Source organism: Tachypleus tridentatus, chromosome 1 (genome assembly GCF_004210375.1).
Source record: "Tachypleus tridentatus isolate NWPU-2018 chromosome 1, ASM421037v1, whole genome shotgun sequence".
NCBI lineage: Eukaryota > Metazoa > Arthropoda > Merostomata > Xiphosura > Limulidae > Tachypleus > Tachypleus tridentatus.
Genome location: NC_134825.1, coordinates 151,093,852 through 151,111,991, shown reverse-complemented (window position 1 = coordinate 151,111,991; position 18,140 = coordinate 151,093,852). Strand labels below are relative to the sequence as shown.

The 18,140-nt window shown below is 30.3% G+C and overlaps 1 protein-coding gene across 2 annotated transcripts in view; it reads left to right on the top strand.

The window, feature by feature from the left end:
- Positions 1 to 18,140, top strand: part of PolA2 (DNA polymerase alpha subunit B) — a 51,846-nt gene that overhangs the window by 17,915 nt on the left and 15,791 nt on the right. Inside the window, exons 6-11 of one of the 2 annotated variants that reach the window (XM_076458619.1) lie at positions 3,495 to 3,774; positions 4,082 to 4,237; positions 4,618 to 4,680; positions 7,707 to 7,758; positions 9,012 to 9,130; positions 14,021 to 14,059. In XM_076458619.1, coding sequence (XP_076314734.1) covers positions 3,495 to 3,774; positions 4,082 to 4,237; positions 4,618 to 4,680; positions 7,707 to 7,758; positions 9,012 to 9,130; positions 14,021 to 14,059 — 709 coding nt within the window. Of the gene's footprint in view, positions 1 to 3,494; positions 3,775 to 4,081; positions 4,238 to 4,617; positions 4,681 to 7,706; positions 7,765 to 9,011; positions 9,131 to 14,020; positions 14,060 to 18,140 lie in introns of both variants that reach the window. The other variant, XM_076458615.1, reaches the window with a different exon arrangement.

Sequence of the window (18,140 nt, the reverse complement as noted above, 5' to 3'; positions counted from 1 at the left end):
ATTGCCTGCTGGAGGGCATTGTGTGGGCTGGTATGTGGGCCTTCCCCAATACTTTTATCTTACATTAGTTGCATGGTTTGACAGTATCTTCTGAGCATTTTTGGCTACTTCCTTTATCTATCTTAAATTATACAGAAGAGTGAGTATTTTAATTGCTATGCTTGTCTCTACTTTGCCTTTTAGGGTCCCTTACCTTGTTTTTACAGAATCCCAGTTGTGGTTTTTTTAAAACCTATTCCACACTATCAATCACTAATTAAATATACTTTATCTAGGTTGCATTAGACTCTGTAGAAATGAGGTGTTGCAAATACCACCTAAAGGTTGACCAGGTGATATTGCTATACAACCACTTATGGACTATCATGAGTAATGCATAAGGCAATCCTGTCCATCCCTGCCAATCATTGGATTGAATAAATTGGGTTTGGTTTGTTTTTAATAATTTAGGAAATTTGGTTCACCTGTTACACTGTTTGTCAGGTCTCCACAAGGTGCATTATTTCCCATATTCTACTTCTGGAGCAAAGGAGTCCTTACCACACCCAGTTTCTAGTTACAGGAGTGGTGGACAGAGGCTTTTCCTCCAGAATATTAGAGTGAATTTCCTTCATTTTTGCATAAAAGGGTGAAGTTGGAGGCTTTACTGCCTGAGTTCTTGGATGTTTTTTCCCAGATGTTGGTATGTGAGCCTACTCATAATGCAGGTTAATATTTGACGTTAATTTATCTGGTAGGATTAAGTGCGGGGCCCTTCATTTTGATCAATATTTGTTCAGTACACTGTTCATGGAAGAGGTTCCACTGTCTTTTTATAATTCCAAATGCAGTGTGGTTCCATCTCAGGTACTTGGTTGAGCACAGCTCAATATCCTTTCCATAATTCTGCAGACAACTGGAAGTTATTTTGCTCATATGGTCGGGAAGTGAGAATGAATGTTCATAATTCCAGACTGAATGAATTCTGTTTCTCCCTCAGGTTGAGTAAGGCATACAAGATCCCATCATCCCAGCCTTGGGTGTAGCCTTTTGGTCTTCTTCAGGCTGAGGAGAAGGTTTGTTCACTTTGATGTTGCTTACCTTCTTGTGATTGCAGTGGCTCAGAATGCATTACTTTATGGTTATAGGTTGGGATCCACTAATAAATGTGTATACAAATATATTGCTGTTCAATTGCCCTAGCCACCGATGAAGGATATAGGATCCATGGCCCCATAATTCCAACACCAAGCAGCAAAACCTCAGCTACCTGGTTGGGGCCTGACCAGAAGTGATAATAAATCATGTAAAAATTCACTCACGGTACATAAATTAAGTTCTAGACAAAAAACATACCTTTTCTGGATGTAGTGCAGTTCTCTCATTAAGGTGCCAATCTTCTGTTGACATATTCATGATCTATGCAAATGCTTTCTGTATTGATAATGTGCTCACTGCCCTCTCCACCTTTTCATTGTGGGAATCTAGCTGTAATGTAAAGTATGTATGCTTTGGGAGGTAACATTTTTTTAAATTGAATTATAATTCCTGTAATACTTATCTCCTTTCAAATTCTTCCCTTCCTTCTCCCCACTAAAAGATGGTTTTAGAGATTCTGAATTGAATTATTGTTGTAGTTGGAGAGTGTCATGAGACATAAACCAAGGACAAATTAAGTAGGGTATAAAAGCCTGGTGCAAGTGAAAAAAAATCAGACCAATGCTTAAATGGGTGAAGGAAGAAACCATGCCATTTAAGTAATATCTGTAGTGTAAGAAAAGGTATTATTGGAAGCACATTTCAGTTTGAGAAAATGTTGAGTTTTTGTTTACTAAATCTTACTGCAGTTTGTTCACATTTTTAATTGAAAAATAACTTAAATGTGAGGCTATTTCTGTACAGTTTATGGATCCAAAATTTGTCAAGTGACACTTTAGCTCCCTTGTAGATCATTGGTAAGTCTGAAGACTTACAGTAAAAACTAGATTTTGATACTCTTGTGGGCAGGCCATGAAAAGCCCATTGTGTATCTTTGTACATAACAACATAAAACATAGATTTTAACACTTCTATAAACCTGAAGAGAAATATTTGTTTTCAAAAATTGCAAAAAAATAAATGTAACATCTAAATATGGTTGTGCTTTCTCTTGTTTTGACAAACACATGACCACCACCCAAATCCTTAATTATTTTCCTGTACAACATTAAAACACATTGTGTTTTCATCCACTTTGCTTAAAGCTCAATTGTTATAAAAGTCACTGGAAAAAGAAATAAAATAAACTACAACTCTTAATAAGTTTTATCATTCATGAAAGAAAGATGTTTGGGTGACTTACAAATTACCACAGTACACTTAAAATTACTGAAAACCTATATAAAAGTGGTAGGATGATTTTACTTATGGTATTGTTTCTAGTGGGATTTAAAATACCTGACAGGTTTTTTAAAGCTTCATATTGAACTTGGTATTGCATTGTATAGTAATTGAAGGTTTTGTTCGAATAAATAATGTGGATAACAGAAACTAATAGAACAAAAAATTATGAAATTGATTACTAGAACTACTAAGGCAGTTATGTGGTGAAGCAAAGTGTTTGAAAGAAGGTAGATAATTATAAAACCCATTTGCATGAAACTGAGTGCTAGATCAAGAAAGAGAGCTCAAATAGCACTGAAAATTGCATTACGTGTCAAGGCATTGATTCAGAAACTGAAATATGTGAAGTAGCCTGTGAGGCATCTAATATGTCTAAAAATATTCCGTGAAATATTTCACTGACAGGAGATACAGCTATACTTTCAGCAAGATTTTCATTTTGTTTATTGTCATAAGTATAACAACTCAACTTCTGTACTTCAGATTTTTCTTTCAAAGAACAAATTACAATCCAGATGAGAAACCCAAGAGTGGCCAGTACTTACAATTTCTGTTAAATCATTAGATAATGATCTTAGCCAACGTAGTAAGGTCTTGTGTAGGGTGTCACGCTGATTATTTCAGCAATTATAGAGTTTTACACACCAATGAATAAAACTTTCTAATTAATGAAAGTTTGAAAACTTTTCTATTCAATTGTTGTAATAACATGTACTACTTTTAGCAATAGAAACCCTTATTAGTAAGTTAAGGAGCTATTTCTACTTCTATAAAAGCACTTCTGAGTTACAAAAATACTGGCACTATAAAAAGTATTGTAACCAAGGGATAAATCAGATGCATATATATGGTTGCTTTTCAATTCATTTTTATATTATATGCAAGTCTTTAATGTGATACTAAGTTTTCTTCTCTCACTGTAAAACCAGTTCACATAGATTTACATTATTTTATTGTTTTTTAAATTCTTTATGGTTTATTTTTTATTTTAAATTAATCTTTAGTTAAAGCTTAACATTCAAATTTTGATTTTGAAATGGTGTTTTTTTTCATGATTTATTGAGGTCAGAGTCACCTAACTTTATCATAATGAAAGAAATATCAACATCAGTTTCTGTTTTTATTATGTTTAGTGTCACACCCTCGACTAAATATGGTAATCGCACTACATCTGGAGATGTTGTTAGTTTTTTTGGTAATGAAGGGGATTTTGTTTGGAAGTCAAGCAAACAACAAAGATGTGCTATAAAATATTATGATGAGGAGAATTCCCTCAAAGAAAAATACTCTTACATGTTTGAGAAGTTACGGGAACGAGCCAGTGTTTTGAATAATTGCATTGAAGATATGGCTGCCTTTCTACAAAAGAAGCATAAGATTGAAGAGTGGTCACACATACGTCTTCCCATGCCAGTATGTAAGATAACTAGTTTAAACTTGTAATTAAATATATATTTTATGCATAAGGTATAAAATGATAAACTGTGTCAAAAGCTTTTTGTTATAAAGTAATGAAAAGTATAATTTTTTATTAATTTTTAAATAACCAAATCATGCTTGTACACATTTAAAGAAGAAACACAGCTTAAATATTTGTTTCTTTATTGTGTTGTTATCTGTTGTATTTTTTAAATAAATTTACTATAACATTTTTATGTAGCAGATAATACGAGTGATGAAGAAACCATACATCTTTATTTCTTATTTGATTTTAAAATAGGAAGAAATTAATGTAGTGGGAAGAGTGGTGTGTGATGGAAATGGTAAGCTTAATTCAAGCTCACTGTTATTAGAAGGCTCCAGAGAAACATGTTCTGGTCAAACTGTTCAACTGGATGTTAATAACTTAAAGGAGTATTCCTTCTTTCCTGGACAGGTAAGATTCAACAAATCATGAGAAGGGTATTGATTTTTAAGTAAGGTTTAATCCCAGTTAGGATATAATACTTATGTTAAATTTTAAACCTATGAAAAGTTTTGAAAGATAAAACAAAGTTTAAAAAGCTGTGTGATACTTAAAGTATCTTATGTTATGTAGTACTTAGTATATAATTAGATGAGAATCTAGATTTTAATTGATTATGTAAACTAGCTGGAACTAAGCTGTGGTTTTGAAACAGTTTATTATCATGCTTATTGTTGAAAGTTTTGAAACATTATTGAATTATGATATTAAATAAGTTAATATGCATATTAAGTTAAACATTAATTGTGGATGGATTTGAAGTAAAAGGCTTGGATTTTTTGCTCCAACAGATCTTAGCTGCTAGAGGAATCAATAACCAAGGAATGAAGCTAGTGCTGAAACATCTTTATCAAGTAGGTTGAAATTACTAAGTCACATAATTCTTTAATGCAACTGGACCAAGTAACTTAACAATTTTAGTGGTTCTTATGGTTTATACTGTGCCCTGTATCTAGATTTAATAAATATCCCAAGTGGTATATGTACAGGCAGTTTTTACTACTTTAGTATTCTCATATATACTTACAGATTTGTTTCTAGTTAATAAAATCTATCTTTGAAGAGTAATATAAGTTATCATACTGAATAAAATAATTTGTGAATTTTAAGATACAATCAAAACATTTCCAAGAACTCATTTGTTACTTTACTAGCAAACTTCGAAAAATAATCTCAGAGTTTAAGCTAAAACTTTAGAGTAAAAATAATGCTTTTAAAAAATCTAGAATATATTAGGTTTAACCTTCAATAACTGCAATTTAAGTGTATGGAATAAATAGATTCTCACATAAAAATTATGTAAGAAATAATATGTGATAACTGTTTTTATGATAAGGAGAATTAATATATTTTCATACGTTATGATAAATTATTTCTTTGGAAAAACTATGATATTAATTATCTTGTTCATGTCATTCATAGATCTTCTGCTTTGTGATTTATCTTGAATGTCATTTACAGCCAGTATGAGTAGACTAGTTTTTAAAATAGCGCTAGTAAGCTTAACATGAAAAATGGTTTATATTTAAAAAAAATCATCTAGTTGAGGTATCTAATTTTTGCAAGTGACTTTGTACTTGTTATCATAATGAGTAAGCTCTGAATAGAAGAAAGGCGAAGATACAAATTAAAGCTAAAATAAAATCTAATAAAGCCAATTCTGTAGAGGTAATTAACATTTTCTAAAATTAAATTACATATATAAAGTTCACAGAAAGACTACTGTTGGTATTATAACATCATTCATGTTAAGCCATCAGTATTAACAATATGTTGCTATGTAGTTGCAGCAATTATAACAATATTTTTTTCCTCATTGTAAATGGAATTTATGCATTGAAATCACATTTGGAATGACCAATAAATATTTTTTTGGATTTTTCAAAATAAAAACATTATATCACAGTTGCCAATTTGAGTTAAATTTAAAATAGTTAACTCTATGCTATCCTGCTAAGTGTATTGAGATTACATTTAAAATGACCAATAAATATTTAACTGGATTATTCAAAATATAAGTAACAATATATCATAGTTGCAAATATGAGTTAGCTTTAAAATATTTAACATTATGCTTCCCTGCTAGGTGTATCTTCCGCTGTAGGCAAAATTGCACCATTCAGTGAAAAAAAAGTTTTATAAAATAAACTTATTATTGTTCTTTCAAACATTTTCTTTTTTTAAATACTCCATTTTTTTTAATTTGGGTTGATTTCAGCATGCAGTAATACAGCATTATAACCACTGGGGAAAATAGCACTAATCTGAGCTTTTTATACCTTCAGTAAAAGTGCATTTTTACAAATTTCAACCAAAAGCTAATTCTCAGTCACATTAGTTGTCATGATGTATAGTAACTGCCTATATCTCATATGTTACTAATCTAAACATGTTATAAAAGCTCTATTTTTCAATTTTTATTTTAAGACTGTAAGGCAGTATGGTTTTCAGTTAAGTGGAGACTCATAGATATTGGAACAAAGTCATAAAAACTTAGCTTGGAGACATGTTGGTAGTAGAAAAGATGTTTGGAACATCTGCGAAAATAACTTGATTTGTTTAAAGCTTACTTATCTGAATTATGAGTTTACCATATGATAGGAAAATAAATATCTCCTGGGAATATTTTGAATTAGTTAATTTTGCACTTTACCATATGTAGTTTTTTTTTTATGACAAGGTTACTGTTTAGTAGGCTGCATTTGTATTATCTTTCTTGGCCTAAGTAACTGCTTGAATGGGTAAAGAAAAATCATTGGAAAGAAATGTAATAAAAAATGTGTAAATTCATAACAAAAATTGATTCAAAACTTATTATTTATATTAAATGAAACATTCTTATTAATAAGACAAGCCTGTGAATTTAAACTTCATAAATGTTGTTTTGGTTTTATTTACAGGTTTTCCATAATTCAGCTATGCAGATTTTGAAAATAATATTCATTTCTTCTGTCAAGTCACAATGAACATTTTTCATAGGCTCTAGAATGATCAGTAAGACTCTAATGTCATGATTGGTCTAGAGAAATCTATAACCAGTGATTGTCAACATTTTAAGCATAACAAAATGTGACTCAATTTTAGTGAAGATGATCCACTTATGTAAAAGTACATGTGACATTTTGTGAAAAATCTGTATATGGTGGAGAAAAATGAATATTATTTTTTGAATTTAGTGTGCAGGAATTACTGTAGAAAATGTAAACATTTCAAGACAAAAACATTGCAGGCCTGTGTAATTTGTAAAGAAATTGGCTTTTTAATAAACACAGTGAAACTTTTTGTTGTGTTTTTGAATAAAATAATTACTGGAAAGGGTTACAGTAATGTATGAAGACAAAAAAAAACCTGTTATTGGAATCTGTGGCAAAGGTAAAGCATTTTTGCATCCCAGTGGCTCAGCAGTAAATCTGTAGTTTTACAGTGCTTAAAATTATGTTTCTAAAACCTAAATGAGCAGAATACTGATAGCCCATTGTCTTGTATTTTGCATAAAAACAACCAAACCTAACTAAAGTAATTTGAATTACTTTTTTTTAAAATGTAGATCAAAATGAAATTTTTTTGGTTTTCATAGTAGCTAGTTCATACATCATAATTAGAAACAAAATAAAAACAATTATGAATATGAAGTACTTATGAAAAGCATCTAAAAATTAGAAAATTAGACATGTGTAGATCTGGAATAATCTTAGATTTTGTTTGGAAAATAATGAAAAATTTACCTGAATAACAGTTGCCCTACTATGTATATTTCTAATTCATATGTTGCTCGGTAGATTTGTTATCAAACAAGTCTGCATCTTATCTTTGATTGTTAATTTATTTAACAGGTATGTGTTTACTTGATATTTATGTATATATTTATTTTTTCCATTAGAATGTTCTTTTACCCTTTCCAGAATGTTGTGATTCACAGAGTGAGATGTCAGGTAGGGGTATGACTCTTTCTGTTTTTCAACTAGAAGTAAGAAAACATTGTTTTTTATAATTCACTGTTTTGAATTAACACTGAAAACAGTACAAGGGAAAATACAATTCCTAAACTATGTTGTAGTTATTAGAATTTTGTCACTATATATATAGTGTTTGTGTGTGAGTGAGCATGTAAAAATGGTCACCCAGCAAAGTATATGTAATTATTTATGTACTTCTGAATATTGTATTTAATAGTTTTGACATACTGTACTTTGAATATTTGCAGGAAATTTTAAATCTGTGCTCTTAACTACTTTAATACTATCAGGATTGGTATGTAAGTCTGTTTATCACATTTTAAAAGTTAAGTAAAGACAATAATTATAACTGTCCACAATTTTACTCAAAAATATTTTTAAATTGATATTTTGTTATTTCATAACTTTTGTTTAGTATAATTTACAAAGGAAGTTGAAAACATTTTCCAACTAATTTTTGTACTGCTTTGAAGAGTCATGCCTGTAAATTGCACATCAATTTTGTAGAATTTTTCCAAAGTATGAGTTTATTTTTGTTATTATCATACCTTAAAAATATAATGATTCATGTCTTGTTTTCCACATGATTTACTCTCTACTTTAGTGTTTTATTGCTACAGCCTTTCATTTCTGCCTTTTTATAATGCCATATTATGTGACCTGAACAATTACTGATGAATCTTGAATTTAAAAATATTATATCTGTCATAAATTACTTTTCATTGGTATATATGGATAATATTTTGAGGTTTGGGGGGTAATGATTCTTCATTAGGTGTCTGTGATTTGTTGGTGATAAATTGAAAAATGAAATGCACAACACACACTTCAGGTTTTTTTAAATAATTATACATTCAAAAAAATTAAACATGCATAAACATTCTTTACACTGTGGAGATTGTAGTTTTATCTTAAATGCTTTACAATTTTTTTCTCAAAAGTCAAAAAGTAGACACTAAATCTTGCAATTAGTCAAGTATTTTTACTGAGAAGAATAAAACGTTAGGGTATATTAGTGATACCTCTCCGGACTAGAAGGCTTGATATATTTTATATTGTTTTTTTTGCATTTTTTTAGTTTGGGATATTTTTGATTAATGTGTTTAGAAAAGTATGTGAAATGTATAACAAAAAAAGATTAACTTGAAGTATTTGTATGAAGTAGGCAACTCTTTCCTTGTTTTAACTACATTAAAATTATAAATGAATATACTTTCTATTTTTTTCAGAACCACTTCAACTGGTGGTAGCAGCTGGACCATTCACAACATCAGATACACTTTCCTATGAGCCTTTACACGATCTCATTCACTACATTAAAGAGCATAAACCCCATGCTTGTATACTTGTAAGTTTATGAAGTATGCTTTTCTATAATTTAACTCTTTTTGCTACAGGCTCAGTATAATATACAAAAGTTTGTCTACACATTGGCACCATAACTTTTGTTTCTTCACAAAATTTGGTAGACTTTTAGTAAATATCAGAAGTATTTTGTATACAAAAAATCAGGTATTTTAATGAAATAGTTTGTTTGTTTTTTCATTACCAGTTTGAGGGCAAAGTGACTTCATGTTATGATTAAAACAATCATACTTAGTCTGTTATATTGACTTTTCAGTTATGCCTAGCCAACATTACATAATTTGCACTGACTGTGTATGTGCACTCATGCACCCAGTAATATAAAACTGACCTTTAGTCTTCCCTTTCGTGGCTGTGTTTCAGTGGACTAGTACTTGTACAGTCATATTTCAGTTATTTTACATTTTATATATATGTATATATTATTACTATTTACAAATAAACTATGAAACTTATTTTTCATAAAATATAGAACAATAAATCAAGAAGTAAAGCAAACCGTTATTTCTTCTTGCTATGACCTTTGTACTCAGTTGCTGTTGCTAAGGCTTTTAAAATTTTCCATGTGGAGGATGTCAGACAAAATGTTCTAAGGTTTTATACACACAGTTAAAAAACCAAACATTCATAAATAACTATACTGATGCCATAGAAATCCACTATAATTTATTAAGCTTAGTAACTAAGGTTTTTTTTAGATTTTAAAAAATATGAAATTTTGAGAGGACTGAAGATGCAACATACCTCCTTGAAAGTGTGGATTGAAAAAAAAAATGCTGTAGTCTTTTCACAGAATAAAATGGTTGAGAAAACCCACTCTTAGAACATTCTAAGCTGTTAATTGGTTATTCATATCATAAACATGTCATATCTTGAAGTAAGTGTATATAAGGGACCATTTTCAAAAATGGAAAAGGTGAATGGGGCTGCTGTGTTTGATTCAGTGCATATGCTATATCTCAGCAAAATAAAAAGATGTGGGGCTTTTATTTTGTATTCTAGCTTGATAATATTAGTAACTTGAGTTCCTAATTTGTACAAAACTATAGAATTAGTAATTTGACATCACAAATGTATAATTTTAAACATTGCTACATTCAACATAAAGTTTGAATTATAGTCTACAATTTGATTCAAACTTATTGGCATAGATTCATGAAATATAGTAGTTTAATAAAATTTTAATTAAAGGTGAACAAACACAGTGACATGGCCTATGACCTTGAAAGGTTATTAATATTAGGCTAATAATTTTGTATTTAAATGAAATTGCCATTTAAATCCATTAATGAATGGATTAACGAGATTGTAGCAAAAGGGTTAGTGTAATTCTTGTAACCTATCATTAATAATTTTCTGATAAAAAATAAGCAATCAATATAGATGAGAACTAAAAAGTAACTTGTAAGTTAACCCTATTTTTTTCTGCAGACAACACAAAATTTTAGTGTTTAAAATCCAAACTTTATTAAACTTCATGTTATTCCAATTAAAATAGCATAAAATCTTAGCTTATAATCCATATTTTAATAGTATATAATATTTTCAGTTCTTCATTCTTCAAGGTAATATTTTAAAAAATCCTGTATTTCCTTAGTGTGACATGTTTGCTCTCAGCATGTCATCATCCTTATTTTGTCCACCATCCCTTGAAAAAGTGTGAAATTATATGCAAATTACTCTATAAAATCGTCATTGCTCAGATAAACCCCATTTTTCAAGTTTTCAACTTTGATTACAGATAGAAAATAAGACTCTTCCTGTCACATCCTCTTTTTCATAATTTGTTGATAGTCAACTCTTACTTTTAATTATGTATTACCTGTAATCAATGGAAACTCAAACTTTTCGTCTATCAAGTGAGGAGTTGTATAACATTATGTTCTGGATAGTTAAATGTCAACTTAACTTAGAGTACCAACATTGTTCCTGTAGAAAGTTAATGACCAGCTTGGATGAATTTGTAATGACTATTGTTTCAGAGCTCTAAAGCCAGAAAATTTTTGAGAAGTAAGGAGAATGTCTACTTTTTGCTTGTTATTAGTCAATATCGTTTGGAATTTTATTTAATAAAATAAAAATTACTATGAGTAGTATAAAAAAATTGGGGTTAACTTTCTTTGACAAGCATTTCTTTTTCATGTTTATTCTTTATGTATAATTATAAAAGCATCTAAAATGTAAAAATAAGGATAGTTTTAGGTTAGTCAAAATTAGATAAAGTAAAATCAATAATAATAAAATAAAAATATTTTACGAGGCATGCATACAAGCTGCTTGTACTAGTTGTAGTAGCTAATGAGTAATGTAATTCAATTGCATAACACGAGCTGCACGTTCCCTGAGTTGTTTACAACTTACAAGCAAGTGGACAGTAATTAATCACAGTTCAAAGGGCAACAAAATTTAATTATAAATAGATGTATACTGTTACAAACTTAGAGCTAATTAGGATAAGCAAATGTGGTTTCATATTACAATATGAAGTCATTATAAAAAGAAAATGGTGGTTATAAGTCGGTCAGATTGACCAATCCTGTTTTCAGTTAAGTTAGAGAGAATGACATAAACTATTGAGTTTTACTGAAAAAATACATTTGAAATGTATTTAGGAAGTTTTATGGATTACCCAGAGAAAGTTTGAAATTTTTGAGATAAGGAAAAGTATTTTTAATTTTAACATGAAAATTACTGTACACAAGGATTCTTGAAACAAATACTTAATATATTCATTTATTTTATTTTATTAAAAATGCTTCACCAAAAATGTGATTATTTATGTAAAAGACTTGTAATATTAAGTGAAATACTGTCAAATTTTGTGAATATATACACACACACACACTATTTTTAAAGGTAGAAGTATTAAATCTGAAAAGACTAAACAAGTACAAAGATGTCACATGGTTGGTCATACAGACCCTGTGTTGAGAATGTTAAAAAAAACATTCTGTATAACAAACTAATAAGAAGTGTTTAATAATATAAATCTTTATATAGGAAAACCAAGATCCTATAATGATAAGAATTTGTTGATTTGTTATTTTGGTATCCTTAAGCTTTGAACAAAATTTTCAGCCATTATTGACTGTTGGGTACATCACAAATGGGAGATTATGTGTGAGAACCTATATTTAAATTGACCTTAGAAGACTAGTATTTTTTCTTATTCTGACTTGTTTATTAATAGATATTACAGCAAGAACACTTTTCTGATTTTTAGATCAGTATAACTGTTTTGCTCCTTTTTATTTTTGTTTTTCTGATGCATGTGTTATATTGAAATAGTTTCACAGACCATGAGAAGCATCTCTTAATATTGCAAACCATTTGTTACTTTAGTATTGCAGTAGAAATGTGTACGACTTGTTTTGCTTTAATTTTTCATGTTCAATGTAGTTTTACAACAAGGTATTCTATTAGTTGGACACATTTTAGAACATAATAACGTAAAGAAAGAAAGAAATGTGAGCTAAAGTACATGTGGTCTACCTGTCTCATTTCATAACACATTTATGTGTGATGAAGAACATACTGGTACAGATTATCTTCAGGTTTTATACCACCTCCAATGGCAACAAAGTACTTACTGGTATAGCTATCCTCAGGTTACCACCTCTACATTTGATAATGATTTACCTATTTTCAGCTTTTATTGCCTTCATATGCAATATTTATGATGGTATATATACATAGAGGTTTCATATTACCTCTAAATGACCTAATTTGGCTTCAGTGCACGTCTTCAAGTGTTCTTATTATTTTTCAAATACACTAACAAACTTACATTGTACAATTACATTAACTGTCTTTGGTATAATTCTTGAAATTAGCGTGTGTGGTAAATTTAGTGTTTAAATTGCAGATTTGTTGTTCACTCATAGTTAAAAGTGCAGCAGTATTTAAATGTGGAAAGCATAATGCTCAGGATAATGGTCCCACTTGAACATTGAAGCATTTCAGTAGGACATTTTAGTGTTTTTATGAACACAGAAGCAGAATTGGCTGGTGTGTTATTTTTCTCTTAGAAGTGTACCAATAAAACCATTAGTTTCCAACCAGACTGTATTTGAGTCCAGTAAGTCAGTTACTAAAATGAGTGTTTTAATTTATATTTCTTGAACCACTTACATCATCAATTAATTGTATTTTCAGTGGTGTTCATCATTAGGAAACTTATTAGAATTGGTATTGCACAAAAACAATAGATTGATCTCATATGCTACAGAATGGTGTGTGAGTTTGTTAGACACTTTGTCACTATTTTTTAATAAGAGCTTAAATCTTAGCTTAACACTCCTACGAAAAGACGTTTCTAGTCCTGATTTCTCCAAGCCCGTTCCCCTGGCTGTGGTTTCGCTAGATAGTAGATAGGGACAGTGGGAATCTCGTTAATCCATTCATTAATGGATTTAAATGGCAATTTCATTTAAATACAAAATTATTAGCCTAATATTAATAACCTTTCAAGTTGCTCTGGGGCCTATTAGGCCCCACTTTTCGTAGGAGTGTTAAGTCAAAACTTAAGAGATTTTATGCTGAAATGTGCTTTACTCTGTGTGTTTTTGTCATTCTTCATTTTAAAATTGTTGTATTTCAATATGTAACACCTTTAGTGGATATACTTTTTATAAACTGTAATTCACTTGTGTCCATGTGTTAACTTTGTAGAAAAAGAAAGTAATTATTTTACATTATTTAAAATATTACTAGGAACTGTCAAAATTAAACTATATTGACAATGACAGGAAACATCATTTATAAAAAGAAAATTATGTTATTTAATATAAAAAAATTATATATTATGTATATGTTTCTGTAACATAACTTAGTTTGTGAATGTTAATTCATTTCTCTTCCATTCTTTTTTTAGATTGGTCCATTTGTTGATGCCAAACATGAAGAAATTGAGGTATTTACTGCTTTGATTTATTAAAATAGAAAATATTATGTTATAACTTCTTGTGTTTTGACATTTATCTTTGTTCTTAAAGACTGAACTTTACATTTGATGAGATTTGGGAATGAAGTTATTGTTAGTTAATATAATTTTGTTTTCTAATATGATAGTCTTTAACAAAAATGAGCTTTTAATTGCCACTAAGTTAAAATTTGGATAATATTTCTGTTTATCGGCATAAATTTAACTGTTTGCATATAAGTACACTTGTGAATCAGATGTCTTCTTAAAATGAGTAGGGAAAATGTACCTGATATTGTGTATAAACATAGGCAGGTAACTTTTTGGTTGAGAAAAGTATTTGGTTGTTGTTATAATTTCAGCAAACATGAAGTAATTCTGAAGTATGTCTTAAAGCGTGTAAAATAGCACATTTGAAGCTTTTATGGGCCTATCTACTCTAAATTTACATGTAAACTTTGAGACATACTGCTACTGTTTCTCGTCATAACATCATGAGGAAAGGATGTTACAGTTCTGTTAAAATAAATTATTTTTTGATATAGTGTCGATGGTTTGAATGGCCAAAACGTTTTAGCATTTATTCTCATCCCCAAGTCTAGTAAGGGTCATTTACTCAAAAAATGGAAGACCACAGAGTGTGTTTTAATGTAGAATATCTGCAAGCCATTTAAGTTAATCATTCTTTGATCCAGTTTAACTCTTAAAGTGTATTAAAATAATACACCTGTCATTAAATCATCATCCATGTTCATAGTTCAAGACAGCAGGCTGGCACATGCACCGTGTAAACAAAGGACTCTATTCTGCTTAACTTCACAAATTAATTGAATCCCAAAAGTAGATTTATTATAGCAATAAACAGATGAGATCTACTTTAGTGATTCTCTGGACATCAAATTTTAGTGAAGAGAAATGAAAAAGCATTGTTTTTTAGTGGTGAATTCTAACTGCTTAGTTATTTTAGTGAGCAGATCTTGGTGTGATTACAAAGTGAATGGTAATTTAGATGTGAATATATCATTTATATTACGAAGAATGGTGGAGTTTATTATAGTTAGTTAGAACCTGGCCATTTCAATAAAGTTAAAAAAGTTTCAAAATTTCTTTTGGTAATGTGATGTTTTGGACCATTCAACTTTGCTTTGATTGATGGAACTCTGGAGAAGGACTGTAATTCACTGCATAATATCATAATGTGACACACTACACACACTGTCTAGCCATATTTTGAAAGTAGCAACATCCAAAACCTACCTTGACCAATTCAAATTTCTAACCTTAAGAATGATGGAGTTTGTTATAGTTTGTTAGAAATTGGTCATTTAATTATAGTTAAAAAAGTTTCCAAATTTCTTTTGGTAATGTGATGTTTTGGACAAATCTGCTTTGCTTTGATTGATGGAACTCTGGAGAAGGACTGTAATTCACTGAGCATAATATTATAATGTGACATACTACACACACTGTCTAGCCATGTTTTGAAAGTAACAACACCCATAACCTGCCTTGACCAGCTCAAATTTCTAACCTTAATCCAGCAAGTGGCAAGTGTTAGTGACAAAGTTCATGTTGTTATGAACATCAAAGATTGGGTCCAGTTCTTGTTTGTGTGTGGATCCACCTGCAAGACCTTACACACACATCCTTGTTTCAAAGTATTCAGTCTTATTATTTTTGGTTGTATAATATTTATATAGTTTTGGGAAAAAAAAACAGAAGTAACTAATGAATAATGTGATGTTCCTTGTGTTTCTATTAATGTATATTTCCTAAACTTATCTTTAAGGCATTGACTAATTTGGTCTAAATATATATAGAAAATCAACAACTGATGTAAAAGTTATATTAAATCCAACATAAGAGGTAGAAGATGGCCTTTTTTAGTATAATTTTATGTTGAAAGTAGAATAACAGTAAATATGACTCAACATAAATAAACCGTAGTAAGTGTGACTTGGCTGTCTTAGGGTTCTTTGAACAGGAGATAAATTTCATTGATAAAAATTACAATGCATTAGCAATGGTTAGAGTTTTTGCCATTTATTGTGTGTAAAGCCTATGTATGTATAAAGGAAGAAGAACATTTTTTTTATAATAGGTTAAGTAAATGACAATAAGAAAGTTTTGGATTCATTAGTTTGTATTGGACAGAAGTGTTGATTCCATGATCTAAAATAAAAGCCTGTACACTTGAGTATGTTTGTTAATAAAGATTCTGTAGGTTTCTGCATGGAAAACGAGTTATAAGGATGTGATTTTTGAACAAATTTGGTAAAGTCATCAGGATTTTTATTACTTTCACCAGGTGGCTTGAAAATATCATTTTTGCAACTATAAACATCTGGATAATACAATGAAAAAAATTTGAGACTCTTCATTCCTTGAACCAAAGTACAAATATATTTGCAAGATTTGACCTCTCTCTAAATTCTTGCCAATTCCCCTGATATCTGTCATGTAAATTAACAAATCCATTTTAAATGTAGTTGTAATAGCATGTGCTTTAGAAAGTTCAACAGAGCAATTGAGCCATTGTTTTTAGGTACTTTCTACAGAAGAAATCTGCTTCTTGTTGAAAATAAGCCTTTCAAAACCATCAAACTGGGAGTTCTTTAAATACTTAAATGCCTGATAAATAACATTTATAAATTTTTGAAGTTTCTAATAACCAAAAAAATACTTTTATAAAATGCTACGATATGAGAAAAAATATTATAATGAAGTTGCCTTTTTTCTTCATCCTGAGGAGAATTTGAATTTTGTTTTCTGACAATTTTCTTTACTGAGTTGGTTTCTCACGAGTTCAATTTGGGTCCTTTTCTTCAATTAATCATTCAGTTTTATGAGATTTTGGGGCTTTCTTTGTCCCCTTTGAATCTCTAATCCTCCCTTATTTGGTAAGGGGGACTGTTTAGTTTCTCCTCTTTCCTGAATTTCTAGTTCAGCTGGGAAATTTACTGTTTTATTACATGATGGGATAGATGGACCTTGTACCTTCCTTTGTCTGTTTGCTTACCTTGGTTTTTCTGCCTCCTTGTGGAAGTATAGTTTTGGCTGCTGACATACTGATGTCATAAGTTAGAGATTCTGCATGTTTGTGGAACTCTCACCTGTGGTACTGCTATACCCTGATAGGTCCTTTCTTTTAAGTCCTGCAACTAAGGAAGAGGATACATCCATCTCTGCAATTTTTTGACATCAATTTTTCATCTCTGCTATCAGTTGTAATCTGATAATTTGTTTTGGTCTGTTAGGCCTGGAAATGTCATGCGACCCACTTTTCCTCTTGTTGTGGTGATCGTCTTTACTGTGTATTCATTGGGATTCTTCAGTTTCCCTTGAATTTTCCTATTTCTATAGGTGGATTCCCAAATATCCATTTCACATGTTTTAATTTATACAGGTAAGTTATCTTCTGAGTTACATTTCATCAGATTCAGTACATTTGTCTTTTGCTATTCATTTCATTTTATAGTCTGGTATTCAGATTTCTTCCAATCCTTTTTCTTTCACTTTCTTTATATTCTTGGACAGCTCTATTCTGGGAGTTTTTTCCTACTCCTGGTCACAATAGCAACCAATTTGATTATATTTACAACTAGTTGTAACAGGTTCTGTAGAAATGAGGTGTTTCATAAGACTGTATATATGTTTACTAGATGGTATTACCATATTATCATGGAATATCATGAGTGAAGCTAAAGGGGATTCTGCCAATCATCAGATGGAATAAACTGAGTTTGGTTTGCTTTTAAAAAATTAGGGTATTTGGTTCACCTATTACACTGTTTCCAGAGTGCTTTTCATCAGAACTCATTAACATGCCCCCCAGATTCTACTAGTAGAGGAATGGAATCATTACCACATCCAGTTTTCAGTCACTGGGGTAGTGGACAGAAGCTGTCTTCCAGACTGTTAGAGTGTGTTCCTCCACTCTTGAAGAAGAGGGCAAAGTTGGGAACCCTTCTACTAGGGTCCTTGGATGTTTTTCTCAGATGTCATCAGGGATAACCCCAGCCTTCACAGGAGCTTACTTGAAATTGCAGTTTAGATTTGACACTACGATATC